Raw genomic sequence first — 22,475 nt, forward strand, 5'->3', positions numbered from 1 at the left:
CCATCATTCTCCACTTCTAACAATCAATCTAAAGTGTGGAGTTGGTAATCTTAGTACAGTGAAGATGCAGTTAAACTCATCGATGGTGTCACCGATTGAAGGATGTACTCAAACAATTAGAAATAACTTGGAGACTGTGTTTTACATCACTCCATGTCTATCTTCAAACCCATATGCAAAGATAATGCCAACAAATACATTGACAGGTGTTTGTGAGAATAATGATATTGCATCTACACCAGTAAAGGAGGACTTGACATCCGTCACTGGTGCTCCACTTAAATTGGTGGCTGCTCTATGTGAGAGTTCCTTATCACCCTATACACTACAATGGGGCTTCCTTCTCACCAATGACATGACCCTATACTTCAATCCTGTAATGGTTTGCCTTACAGTCTATGGGATGACCTGGGTATCACCTCAGAATACTGTCACCACCATCATTATCTCCAAAGATACCAGTGTCTACCTCTTATGTCCTACATGCTTCCAACCTAATACCAATCAAGCATGCTCCAAGTCCACCTCATTCAAATGTTCTTGCAAGTCTGGATGGACTGGAGCTACATGTGATACAGGTATATTCATTCAATGAAAGTCCCTCATTCAAACTCAATCACTAACATAACTACCAACTTCAATCAATCAATATAGATATCAATGAGTGTAAAACTGGAGCTGCACAATGTACACCGGATCAGACATGCATCAACAATAATGGAAGCTACACTTGTGTGTGCCCTCCAAATACATTCCTATCAGGTGATGGTGGATGTATAAGTTTGAAGAAGGATCCATTCATTACAAACACTTCATCATTATCGGAGGAAGGTGGAATGTTGACCATTGTAGGTGGTAACTTTGGTAATGATACAAAGATGATCTCTGTCAATGTTGGATCATACCAATGTACAAATGTCACATTCCTCAAGACCAACGAATCAATCATATGTGGTCTATCAAGACTCGATCCAATCAGTTATATAATATTTGTCAAAGTTAACCAAACATCATCCAATGGCTACTACATCACAATACGTGCATCTACACCCATCCAAGACTTCTGTACCAACAACAATTGTAGTGGAAATGGTCTTTGTTCCCAAGGTTACTGTCAATGTCTACCTGGATTCACTGGTAGTCTATGTGAACGAAAGACATCAACATCTGATATAATACCAAGTGCAGACATTCCATCAATGACAATGGTAGTTGGTAATGAGAGTTATACAATATCATTAGTATCCGTTGATGAGATGTTGGATACAGATTCATTATACAAATCAATCAACTTGAAACAACAACGTTGGAAGTTATCAACAACATATTCAAAGTGGACATATCAGACTTCATTACCAAATGGTGCCTTGATCAATAGTACTTTCGAATACTTTAAGGACCCACTCAATGTAACATTTGGTAGACAAGTGATTGTGATGGATGCTAACTCACTCAAATTGTCAGTATCCATCTCCAACTGGACTTTCCAATCACAAATGAGCACTCTTACACTCAATATTGCAACTGATGCATCGATCAACTCTTCATCCACCTGCATCAAATCAAGTAATACATCAATGTATGATTCTGGTTATCAATGGTCAACTATCCACAATCCTGATAATGGTCTAATATCAAGAATGACACAACGATCAATTGTTGATGGCAGGGATGTAATTGCAAGGATCAAGACAAAGGTGGATGGATCATTGTTCATCTATGGAATGAGTGTACCGTACTTTTCAATGAGTGCACTGTTCGATCCTGATTATAGTGTATTCTTAACATTGGATAGTGAGAAGGATCAATGTTCAACAAAGGTAGCCGATGAAGACATGTGGAAGATATTGACGGGTGCAATCATTGGAGGTATCGTGGTGTTATCAATCGTCACTGCAGTCACTGTATTATTGATCAAGAAGTACAAACATGAGGATGCCACCAAGAAGATGCATGCCAAGATATCAAACTTTACTGATTCCAATGATAGTGGATTATAATGATTATCATTTTATTTATTTATTTATTAATACTATTTATCTTATCAATAAACAAATCGAATAGATCTAGAGCAATAGATGAACGGCCTGCTGGATTGAGTACAGATCTACATAGATATTTCTGTGATTAATGCCCAAGTGTGCCAGGGGGCCGTTGAAAGCCAGAAGGTCATCTGGTGGCTGAAATGGTTCTCCATCCACTTCATGATTAATTGTGGCACCATTGTACAACTCCATAATAGAGATTGGGAGTTGGTAGAGTGGAAGTGATGGTCCATCGCACACTGGATCATTACCATGACCAAGTCCTTGCCAGTCAATTCCTCCTACTCCGCCAACCGGTGGTGTTACAAGAACTTCGTTGATTACAGGTATTACCTTGGCTTGGTCAGGTGGCGCTGTCCCACACGAGGCGATGAAAATCGGTCTTTCAGTTCCATAACCAACTAGAGGACCTTGCTCTCCTTCAGGCAGTGGTTCTAGATCTAAGTTGACCCCTCTGAGGTACAATAATACAAGTAGTGCGAATGGTCCACGCTCATCGTCATGTCCAGGTGGCACAGGTCTCCTTTTGAAAATCTTGATGCCAATGACGATCCTGACTGTTGTACGTCCACCTAGGTACCTCTGGCAGTTCTGGTGCAACTTAAGCAGTGATTGAGAATGACCTGTAAGGATTACAAGTGGAGGATATGGTCGGCCTTCTCCGTCAACCGATGGGGTGTTGATGTCTCTTGGACGTCCTACCGAATGAATTGAGATATCAGGTTGAAGTGCTTGACCGTTGTCGACCAACATTGATTGAGATGGAGCAAGGAGAAAGTGTGAACCATAGCCAGCCGTGGCCAGTGGGTCACGTATGAGAATGAACATCGTGCCTCCAGCGATCTCATGGGGAGGGGTTGGGACTTCAAAAATGAACACTCTACCCTCGAGGTAATACAACCGCGCAGATATCTCTGAAAGAGGATTCTTATCCTCTTTCCTCCTCTGGATAAAACGATGGAAAGTTATTCTGTCGTCAATAATGATTCCATCTTCAGGGAGTTCTCGAATCTAATTGGTTGTAAAATGTGTTAGCTACAGAGTCAAGTACTTTCCAATATAGAGCGACCTACTTGATTGATAAGATCAATCTTCTTGGACCATCCTTTGATCTTGTCTATTCTCTGTTGGAGGGTTTCTTCATTCATATTATTATTAAAATCAAAAATATCCATCTTTAATATAATAGATATGATTGAAAGGAAAGTAAACTAGGTGAATATGATGGATGAAATAACCATATATCTAGTAGAATAGATAATAAGAGGATTGTAACTAATGTTATGATAGAGAGCAGTATGTGAAATGATTACCTCCTTCTTGAATCGAATTAATACCAGCAAGCTCCATGTAATTTGTTAAATGTTTGTAGATGGGTGAAGGTCCATTGATGCCTAGTGGTGTGGCAGCATTGTCTGTTTTGACTACAGTAGTGATGTTGTGTACACTGGTTAGTCTTATGTCAATCATTTTGTGCCGATTTGAATTCTGACAGGAGCCTATTCACGCAATTAGTTATGAGCAATGAAGATCATGAAGACACTATTGTTGATAATAATATCAATGATAACAATAACAACATGATGTTGACAGAGTACAATGATGATACAACACCATCATTCAATAATAATGATAACTATAACAATAACAACAATGCAGGAGTTGGTAGTGCTAGCAATATAAGATCATCAACATCATCATTCGTTATACCATATACAGCATCATTGGATAGAGCAATCGATCAACTAGAATCAGAATACAGTGTATTGCTTAAACTACATGGCATGTTCTCAAATCAACTTCACAGACTACAAGTATGTTCGTTGTTTGATGTTTGTTGTTTGTTCGTCAAGTCATTGACTAACCATCATCATATTAGCTTGAAGAGGTAGCTTTAAAGAAACAACTCGAATCAGATGCTACAAACAAACAGTAATGGGTTGTATTGATCATTCGACTTAATGAACAAGATAACAAAGAATAGGCAAATGGTACAAATGAGTTTATTACAAGCGCAATGTATATAAATAAAGGAAGGAGATAATAGATAATATCTCATATGTAACTGGCAGTACCACTCATTGAGTAGTCTTCATCTCTGAATGATGAGAGCAGACCTTGCTTCTCTTCTCGTCGACGAATGTTGGCACGCTCAGTCGCAGAGTATGAGCCTCGAGTGCCGTCGTTGATTGTGTTGTTGTTGTTAAACTCGTTGAGCTTGATGTTGGAGCCAAAGAAGGCCAGTGCCACCATGACTGCCAGCACCTCGGGCAGGTAGTTCAATCCATACAGCTCCCAGAGCGTCGATGAGAAGGGCTGTTTGACATCGATCAAGTAGTGCGCGATCTTGGCGTCCAGACACAGAATGAACACGACGGTCAGCACGCCGACCTTGAAGAGGAAGCGGTCGCGCTTCTCTGTCGAGCGGATCTGTATCGTCGTGACCATGCGATGCAGCTTGATCCAGTAGACGACAAAGGCCACCGAGAGACAGAAGGAGAAGGCCGCCACGACCACCATGCCAATGTCAAACACCTTGATCGCCACGTTCAGGTCCACTTCGAACAGGACCTCGCTGATGATCGATATGGCCAGGATCCAGACTGCGTTGAACACACAGAACACATTGCGCCAGAGTCGAACGCGGTCCTGGCCGTGTCCCATGTTCTCCACGCGGAACACCACCTCCACCCAACTAAACAGCACGATCGTGTACATGCAGTAATAGGTGACGATCGCGCACAGTTCGAGCGCTTCGAACATGATTGATGGCGGCACCGAATTGATATTAACTGTTAACAAGTATAATAATGATGAATCTGATATGACCTTGGCTGTTTATGTTCGAGTTTGAGTGATTAGTGGTGTTAGTCCTTGTGGGGTTGGGTGTCTTGGGGGCTGGGACTATCCCAGTCATACTTACATAGGCAATGTATAAATATGATTGTGAATACTAATAGACTGACTTTGTTTGGTTGGTATCGCTTGGTCCATATCATTAGGATTAGTGATGCCAACATTAGAACTGAATGTAATCCCAACAACACCATCTCCAATATCACTTGGATATGATGTAGTTCGCCTTGTCCATTGCCAAAGTATATCAGTCCAATCAATTGGAATGCCATATTATGGAATACAGTTAGGTAAAGTAGTCCTTAAAAGTTAACTGTTGAGGAGAGTTGTTGATTGAATCGTCTACAACTCCCTCTAGAGTTTGATTGTTATTGATTGATTGATTTGTTTGATATAAATAGATTGATATGATTGATTGATTGATTGATTGAATGAGCGAGGTACTTGTATCTGTAGATATTATTTAACGTTGTTGTAAGATGTTATGATATGGATGATGGAATCCAAATCTTATCATTGAGAGGGCACTCATACACACAACAATCAGAGAATAAAACAATCACAAAACACACGAAAATGAACAATTTTGCAAAGGAAAGAGTGTCTCCAAAGCCCCAGAAGACATATTTTTCATCATAAACTTCATTTGCAGTGTCGTTCACACCCCTTTTTGACCACTGATCGGGGGAATGCCCAACCACCAGATTGAATTTGAACCGTATTGTTGGTCCCTGGGCAGGGAACTGCAAGTCGACCAGTAGTATGAATGGTTGTTCAAGGGTCCAATAAAGTTTTAAAACTTGGCAATCCAGGTGCAGTAGCAATTACCAAATGCCAACGACTGCTTGTTGTATTATTGACCAAGGAAGAGAGAGCTACCTCGTCAAGCAAATCCTATCTGTGGATACAGGTTGGATATATTGATGGATACCAACTTGAGTATCTGATCAGACTTGAGACGGCTGTTGCCCTTTTGTTTGGACACCTTGGTCCATTGCTCACCGTGGTGGGGCTCGGCCTCGAGGCACCTCTTCATGACTTCGGTCATCTCGCTCTCGTTCTGGTTGGTGGTGTTGGATGCCGACTGGCCTGTCTGCATCAAGAACAGGTAGTAGAAGGCCCATGCGTCGCCATAGTCGGGGAAGGTGGTCGTGGCACGCTTGAACCACGACAGCGCCTTGTCAAGCTTGCCATCCTGCCAAAAGATGCGTGCCACTTGCGTCAGCACGAATTGATCGTTGTTACATTTGTTGAGTGCATCGACACACTTGTTCTTCTGTCCATGCTTGGGCTCGATGGCAATGGCCTCAGCCCACAGCAGTCCAGAGTTTGGACATTCCTGCAGGCCGATCGACAGCCAGTTGGTGGCGGCCTTGGCGTTGTTCAATGATCGCTCGAATCGCACAAGCTCCAACAGCAGCTCGTCTCTCTTTGGATTCTTCAGTCTTGCTCGCTCCAGGAGTGTCCTCGCACGCTGTACGTTGCCTGTCAGCTTCTCGTAGCGCACAAACTCTATCCACAGTGGCACGGACGTTGGACAGTGTGTGATACCCTGATTGAACAGGGCCCTGATCTTGTCGGCGGCCTTTGCGTCCAGTCTGATCTCGAGCTGAGCACGCATCAGCCACATCTTCCAGCTCGTTGGGAATCGCTTAAGACCCTCGACCAGGATGTCGTTCTCTGCGCTGGCCTCTCCATACTCTCGCTCGAGCAGCGCTGACTTCATCCAGATTCGCTCGGTCGATGCCTTCTCGATGGCACGCTTCAGCAAGCCTCTTGCAATCTTTGTCTCGTTGATCTCTGATTCAATCTTGACTGCCGCCAACCAGATGTCCTCGCTGCCTGGGTTTGATTCGAACGCGCTGGCGAGAATGCCTCTGGCGCCAACCACATCGCCTGCGACCCACTTCTCTTTGGCGTACATCAGCCACAGCACCTCGTAGTGCGGACAGTTCTTGATGGCCTTTTGCAGAGTCTGTTCGAACGACTCCTTGGTGCCATGTTGCTTCTCCAGCTGCGCCACTTTGACCCACACAGACTTCTTGGTGGGGAACACCGTGAGCAGGTAGGCGTAGACGGCACTGGCCGTCTTAATCGACTGCCTGTTGATCAGTTCCTCGGCGTCGATACTCCAGACTCGCTTGCGATCGTCCTCTTCCACGCCCATGCCAATTGCCTCAAAGATGATACATTGACACGTGATGAACGAGCCATTCTTCTCGGACTTTTCTGCCTCGGCGATCCACTTGTCCCTGTCCATGACCTTGATGTTAGTCGACGACAATGATTTGATCGCCTTCTTGATGATCCTCGACACATTGTCCGCCTTGCCCACTGACTCCTCGAGCTGTGCAGCCGCGATCCATATCTGCGAGCTGGATGGGATGGACTGACGTGCGCGATTCAGTACCTCTCGTGCCTTCTCGTATGTCTCCAGGTTGGCCAGCGCCAGCCACAGCTCCACGTCATCTGATATACACTCTACAGCGCGACCCAATAGCACACGCGCATCCTCTGGCTCCTCCAACTCGATCGCCTCCTTCCACAGCTTGACAGACTTTGGTATGAACTCGAGTGCTCGTCGCAGGATCTTCTTCTTTAGTCGAACGTCCTTCTCGAGGTTGGCAGCGTACAGCCAAATCTTGACACTCTGTGGCAGTAGTTTGACGGCCTGCGCCAGCACCACCTTGGCGTTGTCTGGCGTCTGCAGGTTGGCGTTGGCGATCCAGACGTCCTCATTGTCGGGACACTCAGTGCAGCCCTCGGCGATGATCTTTCTGGCCTGACTCAGCTTGCCCGCGAGAATCTCGAGCTTGGACGCGGCGATCCAGCCGGGTGCATGCTTGGGGTTGGTCGTGATCACACTCTTGAACAACAGTCTGGCCTTCTTGATATCGCCCACCTCAGAGTCTGATGCCACCCTCTTGTTCTTGAGATTGGACAGGTAGGACTTGGGATCGACGTGTGTCTGTCCGCTGACAGAGTCGCTGACCTGGTTCAACTTGAGATCGAGCACAGTCTTTCGCGCCGAACCGACCTGTGTGAGGTCGGTCGTAGCCGTGCCGGGGATGACGGACAATCCGCCATCGCTTGATGCGGCCGGCAGGACCGAGAACGTCTCGTTCTCTTGCTTGGCACGCTCAATCAGCGAGTCAGGTATGGGCACGTATATCTCTCGTTGTCGCTTGACGTTCTTTCGCGCAATGTCACCTGCATCGGGTATGTTTGACCACTGGTCCTCTGTGAGTGTCGACAACTGTTGTTTCAGGTCTGATATCTGCTGTTGAATCTTTGGTCTGATGACACGGTACTTCTCCATCTGCTCGCGCTCCTTCTCCTCACGACGGGCCTTCCTGCGCTGATCCATCTTATTATCGATCTGTGCCCAAATGTCGTCTGCCTCCCTGTCCTCTGCGTCGTATATCGCGTTTGGATCGGAGAAACCATCGCCAGAGTCACCCTCAAACTCATCATAGTTTGTTGAAGGGAAACTCTCATTATCATCATTTCCATCACGATCCTCATTCTGACCTTGTTGACCCTGTTGTTGACCCTGTTGTCTATTACGATCGCCTCCACGTCTATCACCAAATCCTGGTACACTTGATTGATTATGATTACTATGATGTGAGTGATGATGTTGATGTTTGAACTTGTCTCCAACAACAATATGGGCATACCTTCCTGGTTCTACACTTCTTGCTGAACCTATATCTGAACGAGTAGTGAAACCTATTGCACCTCTACCTATACCGGCGATGTAACCAGGTGGGGGTGCTTGATCTAAGAACTTCTTTTTGTTTGGAGGTACTAGATGTGCCATCTCTCTCTATATATTGTTATATTTAGTTATAATGTTATTATGTACATGTATGTTTGTTGTTTGTTCAATGAACTACATCTGAATTGATTGTCTGAATTATTGAGGGTTTGACACAAGTGAAGTGCACTCATTGTTTGCAGAATTTTTGTCAAAGACACAACTACTCATTCAGATTACTTCAGGAACATCTTTATCCTTTGGCATTTATAATAAGTAAAGTATAACAAATTAGATAGGTAGTGACTCCATCCATGTCCCAATGTATATAATCTCTTACTCCTAAAGATAAAGAAAAATAAACATTTATAAGGTCCTTCACTTTAGCTAAAGAAACAGATATTTTGTGTTTTTGTAACCAAAGATCGAGTTGTTTCCAAAGAGAACTTTCTGAATACACTTCACACTCAACCAATCAATCAAACAGAGAGTATTAGGTATAAACAGATAGATAGACACATACACATAGTGTTTAGTGAAGTTGTAGATAATATATAGATCACTCGGTGGAGACCTAACACCCCAATAATATGGGACAACAAGTATCAAAGGATGCAATCAAGGAGGAGATTGAAGGAACATTGAGCTTTGCAATCTTATCACAACATCATGAGAATCAGAACACAACAAACAATAATAACAATACTGCTACTTGTTGTGTATGTATCATCTAGTGATTGACCCATTCAATCAATCAATCAATCAATCAATCAATCAATCAATCAATCAATCAATCATGTGATACTTACTTACATAACATGATTAGTGTCAGAAAGGATTGATACAGAGATATTATTACTACTTGTCAAAGAAGAAGGATAATGGATATATTGACGAGTTTATCAAACCATTGGACAAGTCAGTATTGCTCAGACATTATATCAATGAGGAGTATGAGGAGCAATTACGTCAGAGGGAAGCCCTACATGCACCACAGGCAAAACAACAGGCTGCTGCTGCCGCTGCCATTGTAGGCAAGAAGTTGGATACAAAGAAGGATATCATTGATAACAAAGACGACAACAATGACAACAATGAAGACACAACAAACAAAGACAAAGTCAAACGAAGCATCCTGTATGATGCATTTACAATCGAGTCTGCTCAGTTTGATGGCGAAGAGATCTTCCTTCATATCATCCAGAAGCAGCATCCACAGACCTTGTAAGACTCCCTTCATTCACTGACTGGCCTCGATGGGTCCACATTCGATCATGACACTAACTCAATCAATCAACTACCCAGTGAGCCAACATTATATGAACGAGTACTTGTGCCACAATCAGTTCAACTACAGTTCAAACTGCAACCAAACGAATCCCTCTCGAGCTGGGAGTACTTTGATGAACTGAACTCCACTCCCATCTTTTACCAAATCAATCCATTGTACAATATGATCAACTCTGACAACTACACCGTCCAGGAGAAGGGCCTAACCAGGATGTCCGTATCAAGTCGCGATCAGTCCATCAAGGTATGCATCTCATGGAATCATTCCAATCATTCCAATCACTCCAATCAATCAATCACTAACATGTTGACCTGATATTATAGGAATACTTGAGCAGCATCATTCAATCATTCTCAACATATATTACACCATTGCCCAACTCGATACACTTCCATGACTCATCGATACCTCCCTCGATTGATTATAGTGCTCCAAACTTGTTGCGTATACATCCGAATATATTACCGATACTGGAGGTGCTGGAGAGCGACAAGAACTTCATCATAACGCACAAGAAGTACCCATTCTCGCTGGACTGTCTACTGCGGTACAGCAGTCAGTTCCTGGTCAAGAACTCCAAGATCACGGCGTTTATCCTCTACCAGCTCATTCAGGTGATCAGCTTCCTGCACGAGAAGGAGATCATTCACGGCGACCTGTCGCCGGCCAGCGTGTTCCTCGACGAGCACATGTGGCTCGGCCTGCATGGCTTCACATTCCCTCGCGCGCCAAAGTACTACGTGGTTCCACCCAACAGCGACCCGCTCGACAGCACCGTCAACCTCTGGGTAAACGGCCAGATATCCAACTTCAACTACTTGTTGCTGCTCAATCATCTGGCGCACCGCAGGCCCGGCGACCACATCAACCATCCAGTGCTGCCCTGGGTCATCGACTTTGCCCGCCATCCCTTCCAGGCGGCGGGCGGCTGGCGCGACCTTACCAAGACAAAATACCGTCTGAACAAGGGCGATGAGCAGCTCGACTTCCAATTCAACAACGCACCTGGCGGTATCAATCGCCCGCACCACATCTCGGACATCTTGTCCGAGCTGACCTACTACAGCTACATGGCTCGACGCACGCCCGTGCCACTGCTGCGTCGCTTCGTGCGCACCAACTACGAACCCAACGAATACCCGTCGTCTATGGAGCGACTCTACCGATGGACACCAGACGAGTGCATCCCCGAGTTCTTCACGGACCCTACCATCTTCAAATCGATACACGATGACATGCCCGACTTGGCCATCCCCGAGTGGGCCTCGTCGCCCGCTGACTTTATTTCGATTCACATGGCGGCTCTCGAGTCGGAGCAGGTGTCCAAGTACCTGCATCATTGGATCGACCTGACCTTTGGCTACCTGCTCAGTGGCGAGGCGGCCATCAAGGCAAAGAATCTTGCACTGGTCGACACATCAGTTCCTCGCACATCTGGCATCGTTCAACTGTTCACCAAGCCACACCCACACAAGAAGATCGCCTCGACTTCGTTCGTGAGTGCTGAGCCCATCATCAAGTTCAACGAAGTGTCGGCTTTGTCACAGTCCACTGGTGAGTCCTCGTCCTCCAACATCCTGCCCAGCGCACAAACAATCCTCAACTCGATCACCCAATCAGTGGCACCAATCTCACTGGGCAGCAACAGCATCAGTGGTGGAGGCAATGCATTCCAGCCAATCTCATCGGCACCATCCTCTGGCTCGTCTGCATCACTCAATCAGCAGTCAACTCAGTCTCTGTCCGCATCGACAGGCATCATCTCCAAGACAGGCACTCTACGCTCCAAGAAGGAGGACAGCGCCAAGACTCTGGCCAAATTCCTTCCATCACTATTCAACAACAGCAACAACAACAGCAACAACAACAACTCGAATGATAACAGCTCGACAAGTGACACACCCACGTCAACAAAGAGTTTGGTTCACTCCAAGTCTGAGGAGGGCATTGGAAGAAGGTACAGTGGGCATAAGAACCAGGGAACGCCTGTGAAGGAGTTTGGAAGTCACTCTGACAACGCCATCAATCTGCCCACCAGCCCCACATCTCCAACTCAGTCGCAAGGCGGGTTCATGTCACCTCAACTCGATGGCAGGATGTCGCCACAGACAGTTAGCATGTCATCGTTCAGCGCCGACCTTCCAATCACACACATTATCGAGCCACTGCCAGCCGACCTGGACTTTGACCTCTACGACTACGAGCGTCTGTCCAACCCGGGCATGTACGAGAGCACTGGCATGCCGAGCTCAAGTGTCAACGCACCAAACACTGGCGACTTCTTCCTGCAGGACCTGTTCACTTGCGAGAGCACACTCTCCTTCATTCAATCATTCCAAAGTCTTGCGCCCATCTACCGACCAATGGAGTATGATCGGTCGCAGCAACAGCAACAGCCTGGCAGCATTCTCTCGTACCTTGGCCGGCCCAAACCTACAGCGCTCGAGACCATGAAAGCCAACGACATGTATGCCATTGGCTGCATCATTGCTGAGCTATACCAAGGCGCACCACTATTCAACAATGACAGCATTGTCAATCACTTCACCACATCAACACCGACAGCATCGTCCTCTGGCACCAAGCCATCATCGAAGCAACAGAGTGGCGGCAGCAAACCCACTCACAGCCAGTCGCTCACATTCAATCTACCGACACCAATCCGTGAGCTGGTCGACAGTCTTGTGCATCCAAACCCTGAGGAGCGACTCAAGCCCAAGCAGGTCCTTGCCTCGCCCATCTTCCCCTCGTACTTTAAGCAGATGTATCACTTCCTCTGCCACTACCACTCGCTTCACACCTACGAGGAGAAGCTCACATTCACCCTGGCCAACATTGGCATTGTGACCTCTCTTCCAAATGAAGCCATGGATCTTATCCTCCCATTCATCCTGGAGCTGTTCTATCAACCCACTACCAAGGTCAGTGCGCTGGTCGACCTGCTGGACCCGCTCTCCCAGCGTCTAGGACCACTCTCAACACAAACCTACCTGCTGCCATGTGTGATCAATCTCTACCAACTGCACGACGATCATCTGTTGCAGTGCCATCTGATCCAGATACCTCTGATTGACATGATCATCTCTAGGTTTGGACGCGACATCTACATCCATCACATCCTACCCTTCTTCCTCGACAGCGTCAAGACCAACCCACGCGACAATCCCAACCATGAGATGATCACCACCGCACTCATATATATCTCCAAGGTGCTGGGCATCCCACTGACCATCCGTCACATCATGTACCCTCTACTCATCGCTCTGACCAAGCCATACCTACAGCACATCACCGAGCCACTCATTGCCATTGCCTCAAGCCTAGGCGAGTCGATCATTGTCAAGTTCTACTTCCCCGCCATCTTCATACTGATCAAGCATTCATCCAAGTCACCTCGATCAGAGTCCATCCCCTGCACACTACTCGGTCTATTACAAGAGTTAATTCTACTTGTCAAGCCTGGTCTAGTACTGCGATCACTCCTGAAGGACTCCAATCAACTTGCCAGTCTGTTGCTCAATCCCCCCAACCCCTCAGTGCTCATCCCTCTCTCCGAGACCATACTCCGTGTGGCCAAAAGGATAGGAGTCAACAACACAAAGCTATATGTTTGTATCCACCCCAAGTGATCTTGAGGATCAAAAGTATGATACTAACAATCAATCAATCAATCAATCAATCTTACAGATATTGAAGTATCTTCAACAGTTTTACTATTCATACTCTGATATTTATACTTTCAAGGACAATGGATTGGTGGCCAACGATTCCAACAAACAGCTACGTGCTATATACTCACCAGAGATGACATATCACCTCTATTTCAAGATGTCACGAGTGATTGGTATCGATATATTGCGATCTGAGATCTCAGACAATGCACTGATCGAGCATATTATGATGTTGTACATCAAGGAAAACAACATCAAGGTGGAGCCAATGACAACTTCAAACATACCACCCTACGTGTCGGACGAAGGACTGTTTGACGATGTCGAGCCAACGCTCAATGAGAAGATCAGCTTGACCTACGTCCTGGACGACTATCAAGACTACGATGGTTTGATCACTGAGCAGGCATTCAACATGGAAGGCAATGTGGTCGCCTTCTACAAAGAGCATTCGGCCGCCGTCAAATCAATCGCAATTGCTCCATCTGAGACTATCTTTGCCACTGGCAGCAAGGACAACCTTGTCAAGATATGGTCCCCAGACACTACCAAGTCAAGATGTACCTACAACCAACATCTTCACACCGTTCACACTGTTCACTTTGTATCATCATTGGTTGCCTCTTGTGACTCAACCTCCATTCACGTATGTATTATAGGCCTCATGGTAACACAACAATCACATACTAACATACTACCGGAATCAGATTTGGGATGCTGAAAGCAAGGTAAAGGTTAATGTATTTGTTGAACCAACTGGCAGCTTCAGTTGCTTTGAGCCGATCACCAACAAGTACCTGGTTGCCTCATCGTCAGAGTCCACACTCAGCTTCTTGGATCTCAACTTGGGCGTTGAGACACATTCGTGGGTACTTCCATATCAAGGTGGAAGCTCTATTCGATGCATTACAACTTCGAACGATCACTTCATTCCATCAGATTCCAATTCATTGCTGTCTAATCCTCCCAACACATTCCCCAGTTGGATTGCTGCCGGCTCATCGTCAGGCATCATCACCGTCCTGGACACTCGAACTGGATCAATCCTCGACTCTTGGAAGACTGAAGGTCCAATCATCAAGGTACCTATCCCCCTAACATTCATTGTCAATAATTCATCTTCTAACTCACCATATCCATTAGCTTATTGGACAGAACTCGAGGTACTTGGTGTCGAGCTCAGAGAAATCAGTTATCCAATGGGACCTGCAGACATCACCACCAACAATTGTCAAGATGTGGAAGGGCTTCAAGGACTCGATCAACTCATTGGCTCTTTGGCAGGATGACCTGATCGCTTCGTCTGGTACCAAACTCTCCAGTATGTCATTGGTAGACGATCTCTCTGGTAGCTATGGATCAACGTTCAGGGCCGAGGGTATCAAACTGAACACAACCAAGCAGTCCAACATCCTGTCCACTGGATTCCTACCTCTGCATCACATCCTGTTGGCTGGCACTGAGGACGGACATCTCAAGATGGTCAAATAAACGAACAACAAGGTGATTTGGTGAATGTTCTCCAATCCAATGTAATGTTGAATTGATTAAATAATGGAAGATTTATTGGGAAGGTTTCAATAAATTATTTATTTATAGGCTTTAAAAGAAGAAGGTAGATGTAAGGAGGCATCATTTTTCCTCCAAATAGGTAAAGGATGTTATCCACCTTGTTGGTTGCTGGTGCCTCAATGCCACCTTTAGGAAAACATGATGTTTCAATCTTTGACCACTGATTGTTGTCAAGGTCCAACTTAAACAGATCAGAATAGATAACCGGCAAATAATCTCCAAGCTCTGTTATTCGTTTTTTGGTAGATAACCCTCCAAATACATAGAGGGACCTATCCAGACTGAAGAAAGAGCAGTAAGTACTCTATTTGGAGCTCCTGTGACAATTATCTTGGTCCAAGTGTTTAATCCAGGGTTGTAAATGTGAACATCCGTGTGCAAAATGTCCCAATTTCTACAAAGACCTCCTCCAAAAAGATAGATACTCTCTTCAAAGACTAGTGTCTGGTGGCCACTTCTTTTGGAAGGTAAGTCTCCGGTTGGTGTCAAACGAGTCCATGTCAAAGAATTAATATCCAGACGGTAAAAGTCATCAAGGTACTCCAAAGCTGAAGTCTGCTCATTAATATGAAGGCCTCCAAAGAGGTAAATATTTCCATTAAACAAAGTGGTTGAAAGACTTGTTCTGGTTGTAGGAGATATCTCCTTTACATTCCTTATCCAAGAATCTCCATGTTAGATTCACTTTTAATGAATTATTATATTAATATATTGATAAATTTCACTTATAAAGTGTATAATATAGATACCAGTGTCAAATACACTTAGTCCATGATGAGTACTAACTCCATCATATCCACCAAATATATAAATTAGATGGTCTACTGCAACAGCAGAGTGTTTTGATATTATTGGGACAGGTGATGAGTTACTCGAGACAGTGATATCCTCGAAAGTATTAGTTATTATATCAAAGCGTGTGATAATATTTAAACGATTAACATCTGATTTTTTTGTACTCCAATATAATAAATATATTGTCCTATCTGTGTTCCTGAATGGAAATATCTTGTTATAGGAAAGGGTTCTAATATTAAATGTTTCCAAGTATGTGGTTCTAAATCTATTATTTTAGTCATATTATTTATTTATAAAGTTATTTATATAATTGTTGTATATATTATTTCTTTAGTGATATGAATATTTAAAAGTGTTAAAGGTAGATATTCTCACACTTTACCCTTTAACTTTTCCTTTCAAACATGTAAAAAACGTTACTCTATTTATTTGAATATATTTATAATAATTCACTATATCAATTTTTATCCTTGGGTTTATATTAATGGCCGTTTAAGGTTATTTACAATATACAAGTTTAGACCAAGAGGTGGATCATTTAATTCGGGATCTAAAAAATAATAATAATAATATCTGAAGATACCAAAGAAAAGGTATCTTGACCATTATTTAGATTGATCAATGAAATAATCAAGATTAATAATATTAATATATTTAATTTGGACATATTTAAAAACTACAGAATAATAGATAATGATGTTTGTTCTTATTGTCTTATATCCTACCTTTATCCTTCCGACATTGTTTCAATTATCCACTTGGTAATCCTTCATTTAATTTTAATCACACCTTTGTAGTCAGATCGATCCATTTTAAATTGTAACAAGCCTCAAATAATAATAATAAAAGACGACCGACGTTTATTTCTTCTTCTTGACGACCTTCTCCTCTGATGAGTCCTCTCTGGCTCTTTTCTTGTCGTCCTTCTTGGCTGGCTTCTTCTCCCCTACCTCTGACTTCTTTGATGACTTCTTCTCGGTCTTTTCCTCGACCTCAGACTTCTTTGATGACTTCTTATCCTCCTTTTTGTCCTCCTTCTTGTCAGCCTTCTTCTCTGACTTGCTTTCCTTCTCCTCAGACTTCTTTGATGACTTCTTTTCGGTCTTTTCCTCGACCTCAGCCTTCTTCTTGTCAGCCTTCTTATCCTCCTTCTTGTCCTCCTTCTTTGATTTCTTGTCCTCCTTCTTGGCTGGCTTCTTAACCTCCTCCTCTGAGGAGGACTCGTCTGATGACTCCTTCTTGGCTGGCTTCTTCTTGTCTTCCTTCTTCTCAACCTTCTTCTCCTCCTTCTTGGCTGGCTTCTTGACCTCCTCCTCGGAGGACGATGACTCGCTCGACGACTCGTCGGACGACTCCTTCTTAACTGGCTTCTTCTTGTTGTTGGTCTTCTCAACCTCCATCTTTGTCTCGGCGACTTCGCTCATCTCAGTGTCCTCGTCGGACGAATCCTTCTTCTCCTGCTTGATGTTGGACTCCTTCTTGACCTTGGTCTCTGGAGTTCTGGTCTGCAGTGAGTTTGATCCCTTGGTGTGGTCGTACTTGGTCTGGTTGGCTGGCTTCTTCTTGTTGTTGTTGGTTCTGCGGACGACGCCGTTCTCAATGTCGATGGCTCTCTGCTCGACCTTGGACTTGTATGTGATACCGTAGCTTGTGTCTGAAGCCTCGCACAGGGCGTCGAAACGGATGGACAGGGCAGCCTTGGCGGCCAGCACTCTGGACATCTTACCCTTGTTCTTGAGGGAAGCGTCACCGACGAGCTTGGCGTTGTAGATGAGACCGTACTTTGGTGTGTTGTTCTTGGTCTTGATGGCACGGAAGAGGGCCTTCTCGGCACCAAGGATCTGAATGGTGGAGGCGGGGTACTTGGCCAAGTTCATCAAAGAACCGGCCTTGCAGATGAGGCGAGCGCCGACGACCTCGCCGACCAGGATGGTCAGGTTGGGTGCAATGGCGTTCATTCTGTTCTTGAGGTACTCTGAGAGTTGTTGGCGGTACTCGTCGAACGAGATGTATTGGTCACAGAGCGAGAAGATGTGGTCGAGATCCTCCTCACTGATGTCTGTACCCATAGAGATTTGAGCGGCCTCCTTGACCTCGCTGGCAATCTCCTCTGGCAAGATGTCCTCAAAGTCGTGCTTGGCGGCGTTCTTACGATCGCCCATCAACTTGATGGCCTTGCAGTACTGGCTGTGCTCGCCGATGATTTTTCCGAGCTCGGGGAAATGCCATCCGTACCATTCACGCGCTCTCATTCCGTAGATGTTGAGCTCAGTGTTTAGCTCGTCCAGCAGCGAGATGGCGTGCACGATCATAGTGTCGACCTTGTCTGGCGAGAACTTGAGCTTGTATCTGGAGTAGGAGTGAGACAGACCGATGGACATGGCGTTGAGGTCCGACTCGGACAGACCAGTGACGAGCGAGTTGATCTGACTGCGAATGCCTCTGATGAGCTCCTGTGTGGTGTCGTCGCAGATGATCTTGATGTTGAGTCCGGCCTCCTTGATGGCATTTCCAAACTTGGTGTCGCAGACAGCCAACATATCAGTCAACTTCTCCTTGATAATGTTCTTTGTCAAGAAGTTTGACAATGACTCTGGCACAGTGTTCTCAGCCAACGCTGTGCATGACTCCAAAGCGTCCAAAGTACCATCAAACTTGTAGAACTTCTTCAAAGATACACTAATAGTTTGTTTGAGTATGTGTGTTAGGGATCAGATCATCATGAAATGTAATGAGTGATGTTATGTGATGTGATGACGATCATTACATCTTTGAAGCCTTCTCTGGTGTGGTGAAGTGTTGATGGATGGTTGATGGACTGGATTTGATCTTGCCCTCATCCAACACCTTGAACAGTGCATATCCAGCAGGTGTCTCGAAAAGAACTAACATTCTATCTCTTTCTATCTGTTATAGATATATATATGTATGTGTATGTGTATGTTTGAGGTGATACCGGATACAAGATACCTTCGTGTGTTGAGATGTGAACGAGGGGATGGAGCAAGCGAGTCGTTCGCGCACTTGTGGGTGTAAAACCAACTTTTAGCTACTCGTTTGTTTCAAATTTGATTAATTTAATTTAAAATTCATTAATGACGAATGAAGGTCCAAAGTTCGAGCATGTATCACTCCCATCAATCAAAGATAGAAACAGATATTGTTTGTACTGTGTATGAACATTTTAAATATATGTTAGTTTATTAATATTTGTAATAATATTTAACAGATGTTGATGTTGGCATGAATGCATGCATCGATGTTGCTGCAACCCGACAAGTTGATGTGGACATCGACATCAACATTGACGTGGATGTCTGGGAGACATGGACCGCAACCAAACAGACCAGCGCTTCTGTTTGCACCCTGCATGGCACCTCCATATGATCCACCGGCAACAGATGACTTGGACATTCCCATCGATGAGGCGGATGGAGTAAGGTTCTTCATGGCAGCTATGGAGTTGGAGAAGGAGAATATTAGTATAAGGTTGATGTGATGCCAATCAATATGACATATATTGATATTGGACTTACCAATAAGAGTCATTTTTGATTGATTAGAGTTAAGTATTTAGTTTAAAGTAAATTGATTGATTGATTTGATGATTATTTACATTGATTAAGTGGTAGTATTTATATTGATTGAATTGTTATAAACCTTTGAATGAATTATTATATATAAGGTAAAGATGTAATGTACTATCGATCAGTTCTTCAATCAATTTCAAAGATTCTCAATACTTGTCCTGACATCCCACACTTTATCTTTATCTGATTGATTGATCAAAAATCTCTTTATCTCTCTCCTGTTTGCCACATCCATCAACACGACTTGATCAATCACCACACTCTCACATACACAAACACACAAACATTCAACTTGAATCCAAACAAATAATAATGATCTGATTGGATTGTTATAATTAAGTAAAGTGTGTGATTGTGTTTTAACCTGTTTATGATGACCATAAGAAGTAAATACATTGAAATACTTTGAATTCGATTGAATATCTGATCGAATAGTACACTACATCTTCTCCTTTTAAAGTGTACCAATTATTTCCCTTTAAAGTGGATTGAATTAATTTACTTTATTCAATTCCAACAAGTATAAATACTTCCAATCACTAACTTAAATAAATCAAATCAATCAATCAATTAACTTAAACTAAATACCTTAACTCTAATCAATCAAAAATGACTCTTATTGGTAAGTCCAACGTCAATTTAAATATCCTTGATCATCAATACTAATATTCTCCTGCTCCACAGCTGCCATGAAGAACCTTACTCCATCCGCCTCATCGATGGGAATGTCCAAGTCATCTGTTGCCGGTGGATCATACGGTGGTGCCATGCAGGGTGCAAACAGAAGCGCTGGTCTGTTTGGTTGCGGTCCATGTCTCCCAGACATCCACGTCAATGTTGATGTCGATGTCCACATCAACTTGTCCGGTTGCAGCAATATCGATGCATGCATCCACGCCAACATTAACATCTGTTAAATATTAATAATAATAATATAATAAACTAACTTAAAGTTCATCAATAATTAATTAATTTGTTATCTTGGTTGTAGTTGGAGGTGATGTTATTGTGATGAACCTACAATCCATATTATCGTAATGGATCAGTTCATCATTACATCAAGTATAATTTATAATTGATACAAATATGTACATATTGTTTGTGTATGTTGCGCGCTTCCATCCATTCATATGTTGTACTCTCCTGTCCCTGACCCTACAACATAACAAACTCGTCCATCTCTCTCTTGATATATTCGTTGAATAGTTGATCCTGCTGCTCCTTTGTCAACTTCTTCTCGTCCTCTTGCTGTTGTTGCACCTCATGATCTATATCTATAGAGTTGAGATACTGCTCGACCTGCTCCATCTGCTCCGAGGTGACATTCTCACCAGACTCTTTTAGCTTGCTGTTGCTGACCTGATCCAATCTATCCAGTACGATCCAATCATCCTCCAATGTCTTTGTTCCACTGCCACCATTGCCAGTGAGTACATTGACAGTTGTGCGTACAATATACTTTACACATCTGAATGATTGTCCAACTGCCTCTCTAACTACCAACATACATAGTGCTATATATTAACGTGTAAGTAGATTTTAACGAGTGAGGATGGTGAGGAGAGTATACAATACATACACTCTGATATTTGAATGATAATATAATATGTGACTGCACTAACCAATGATGTACCACTTGTACCCATTATAACAGCTATTGGTGCATATGATAATGATGTACGTAGTACTCTAATAGCTCGCATTGGTATTACACCCTTTGTTGAAGCTGCCACTATATGATCAATAATCTTTGGACCTAAATATATATAATACTTTGTTGTTAGTTTCATTGATCCCTCTCTTGCTATTTGTCTGTCTGTCTGTCTGTCTTTCTGTGTCTATCATACATACCAATTGATAGGGCAGCATAGTTTGCCAGTCTCTTGAAGCCAACTGCCTTCAACAAACTATTGGCAACGAATCTAACAACTAAATTGCTCATCCTTCCTTCTCTGTGAGTATCTCTTTCGTGTATATATATTATATGTATTGAATATTTAGTATATATATTATCTTTATCTCTATCTCTTTGTTCTATTCAATAACTGTACAAATGAATGAATGATTCACACACACAATAGCGTGTTTACTTCTTTGTTTTCCTGGGAAGTAGAGGGGTTGTTGTGAATAAGTGCTGTTTCAAGTTGTGTGTCTCATTTCGAATGCAACCCAACACAACCCATTCTCACACACTTTGGACGTCATGACGAATGAATACACAACAAATAATAATGATAATTTATTGTTTACATTGAGATGGAAGGTCAAACACTTTATCATCAGTGATGTATGGTTGAACATCAAGGAAGTCGGTGGTGGTACCAGCAAGACCAAATGACATTGACACGGGAAGACAGCGATCACCCTTGGTAGTGACCACACTGATGCCATTGTCTGCATTGTAGAAGATGTACTCGTATTGGGTCTGAGTGATCAGTGGCAGACCGTAAGTCTGGCCAAAGCACTGGTAGTTCCAAAAGTCTGGTCCGGTCTGGAAGCATTGGTCGGCAGTGACGTCCATCACCCATTCAGTGCCAGTCTTGTTGGTGGGTGGGTAGTAAGAGTAGGTGGTCTGATTGAATCCAGTGTTGGTACGAGTATCAATCCTAGTCCTAAGATTGATTGCATCATAATAGTATGTCTTTTCAATCAACTCGCCTGTTGAAGTCGTAGTCAAACTGCTTCCTTGCCAATGATCAGGTACACAACAATCAAATGCCAGTGCACTCTCAATCACAACCAAAGTGATTAATAATGAAATAATTAACTTCATTCTTATTATTTATATGTAGGAATATGTATGAATATATAAATAAATGTTATCGATCACATATACAGAATGGTCATATACATGTATGATAGTGTAGAAGATGAGGAAAGGTTGAAAGAGAA

At 43.6% G+C, this 22,475-nt stretch overlaps 9 protein-coding genes across 9 annotated transcripts; 3 read left to right on the forward strand and 6 right to left on the reverse strand.

The window, feature by feature from the left end:
• Positions 1 to 184: 184 nt before the first annotated feature.
• Positions 185 to 2,000, forward strand: SAMD00019534_095820 (hypothetical protein; the record flags this gene model as incomplete). Its single annotated transcript, XM_012895049.1, has 3 exons — positions 185 to 578; positions 655 to 1,579; positions 1,640 to 2,000. The coding sequence occupies 3 exons, from the start codon at positions 185 to 187 to the stop codon at positions 1,998 to 2,000; spliced, it is 1,680 nt and encodes a 559-aa protein (XP_012750503.1).
• Positions 2,001 to 4,103: 2,103 nt separating this feature from the next.
• On the reverse strand, positions 4,104 to 5,173 carry SAMD00019534_095830 (hypothetical protein; the record flags this gene model as incomplete). The annotated part of the gene is made up of 2 exons (XM_012895050.1): positions 4,104 to 4,879; positions 4,969 to 5,173. Coding segments are annotated over 2 exons (981 nt in total), but the record flags the coding sequence as incomplete, so codon positions are not given.
• Positions 5,174 to 5,790: 617 nt separating this feature from the next.
• On the reverse strand, positions 5,791 to 8,730 carry SAMD00019534_095840 (hypothetical protein; the record flags this gene model as incomplete). The annotated part of the gene is made up of 3 exons (XM_012895051.1): positions 5,791 to 5,961; positions 5,995 to 8,482; positions 8,582 to 8,730. Coding segments are annotated over 3 exons (2,808 nt in total), but the record flags the coding sequence as incomplete, so codon positions are not given.
• Positions 8,731 to 9,251: 521 nt separating this feature from the next.
• Positions 9,252 to 15,114, forward strand: SAMD00019534_095850 (hypothetical protein; the record flags this gene model as incomplete). Its single annotated transcript, XM_012895052.1, has 7 exons — positions 9,252 to 9,380; positions 9,488 to 9,885; positions 9,967 to 10,195; positions 10,276 to 13,560; positions 13,640 to 14,269; positions 14,331 to 14,705; positions 14,767 to 15,114. 7 exons carry the CDS (start codon positions 9,252 to 9,254, stop codon positions 15,112 to 15,114), a joined length of 5,394 nt encoding a protein of 1,797 aa, XP_012750506.1.
• A 1,739-nt stretch (positions 15,115 to 16,853) lies between these two features.
• On the reverse strand, positions 16,854 to 18,885 carry SAMD00019534_095860 (hypothetical protein; the record flags this gene model as incomplete). The annotated part of the gene is made up of 2 exons (XM_012895053.1): positions 16,854 to 18,672; positions 18,761 to 18,885. 2 exons carry the CDS (start codon positions 18,883 to 18,885, stop codon positions 16,854 to 16,856), a joined length of 1,944 nt encoding a protein of 647 aa, XP_012750507.1.
• A 330-nt stretch (positions 18,886 to 19,215) lies between these two features.
• On the reverse strand, positions 19,216 to 19,542 carry SAMD00019534_095870 (hypothetical protein; the record flags this gene model as incomplete). The annotated part of the gene is made up of 2 exons (XM_012895054.1): positions 19,216 to 19,448; positions 19,530 to 19,542. 2 exons carry the CDS (start codon positions 19,540 to 19,542, stop codon positions 19,216 to 19,218), a joined length of 246 nt encoding a protein of 81 aa, XP_012750508.1.
• Positions 19,543 to 20,192: 650 nt separating this feature from the next.
• Positions 20,193 to 20,500, forward strand: SAMD00019534_095880 (hypothetical protein; the record flags this gene model as incomplete). Its single annotated transcript, XM_012895055.1, has 2 exons — positions 20,193 to 20,205; positions 20,268 to 20,500. 2 exons carry the CDS (start codon positions 20,193 to 20,195, stop codon positions 20,498 to 20,500), a joined length of 246 nt encoding a protein of 81 aa, XP_012750509.1.
• A 238-nt stretch (positions 20,501 to 20,738) lies between these two features.
• SAMD00019534_095890 (hypothetical protein) lies at positions 20,739 to 21,525 on the reverse strand (the record flags this gene model as incomplete). The annotated part of the gene is made up of 3 exons (XM_012895056.1): positions 20,739 to 21,097; positions 21,163 to 21,339; positions 21,435 to 21,525. The coding sequence occupies 3 exons, from the start codon at positions 21,523 to 21,525 to the stop codon at positions 20,739 to 20,741; spliced, it is 627 nt and encodes a 208-aa protein (XP_012750510.1).
• A 300-nt stretch (positions 21,526 to 21,825) lies between these two features.
• On the reverse strand, positions 21,826 to 22,356 carry SAMD00019534_095900 (hypothetical protein; the record flags this gene model as incomplete). Its single annotated transcript, XM_012895057.1, has 1 exon — positions 21,826 to 22,356. A coding segment is annotated over one exon (531 nt), but the record flags the coding sequence as incomplete, so codon positions are not given.
• Positions 22,357 to 22,475: the final 119 nt, after the last annotated feature.

Source organism: Acytostelium subglobosum, assembly GCF_000787575.1.
Source record: "Acytostelium subglobosum LB1 DNA, scaffold: scaffold23, whole genome shotgun sequence".
Classification (NCBI taxonomy): Eukaryota; Evosea; class Eumycetozoa; order Acytosteliales; family Acytosteliaceae; genus Acytostelium; species Acytostelium subglobosum.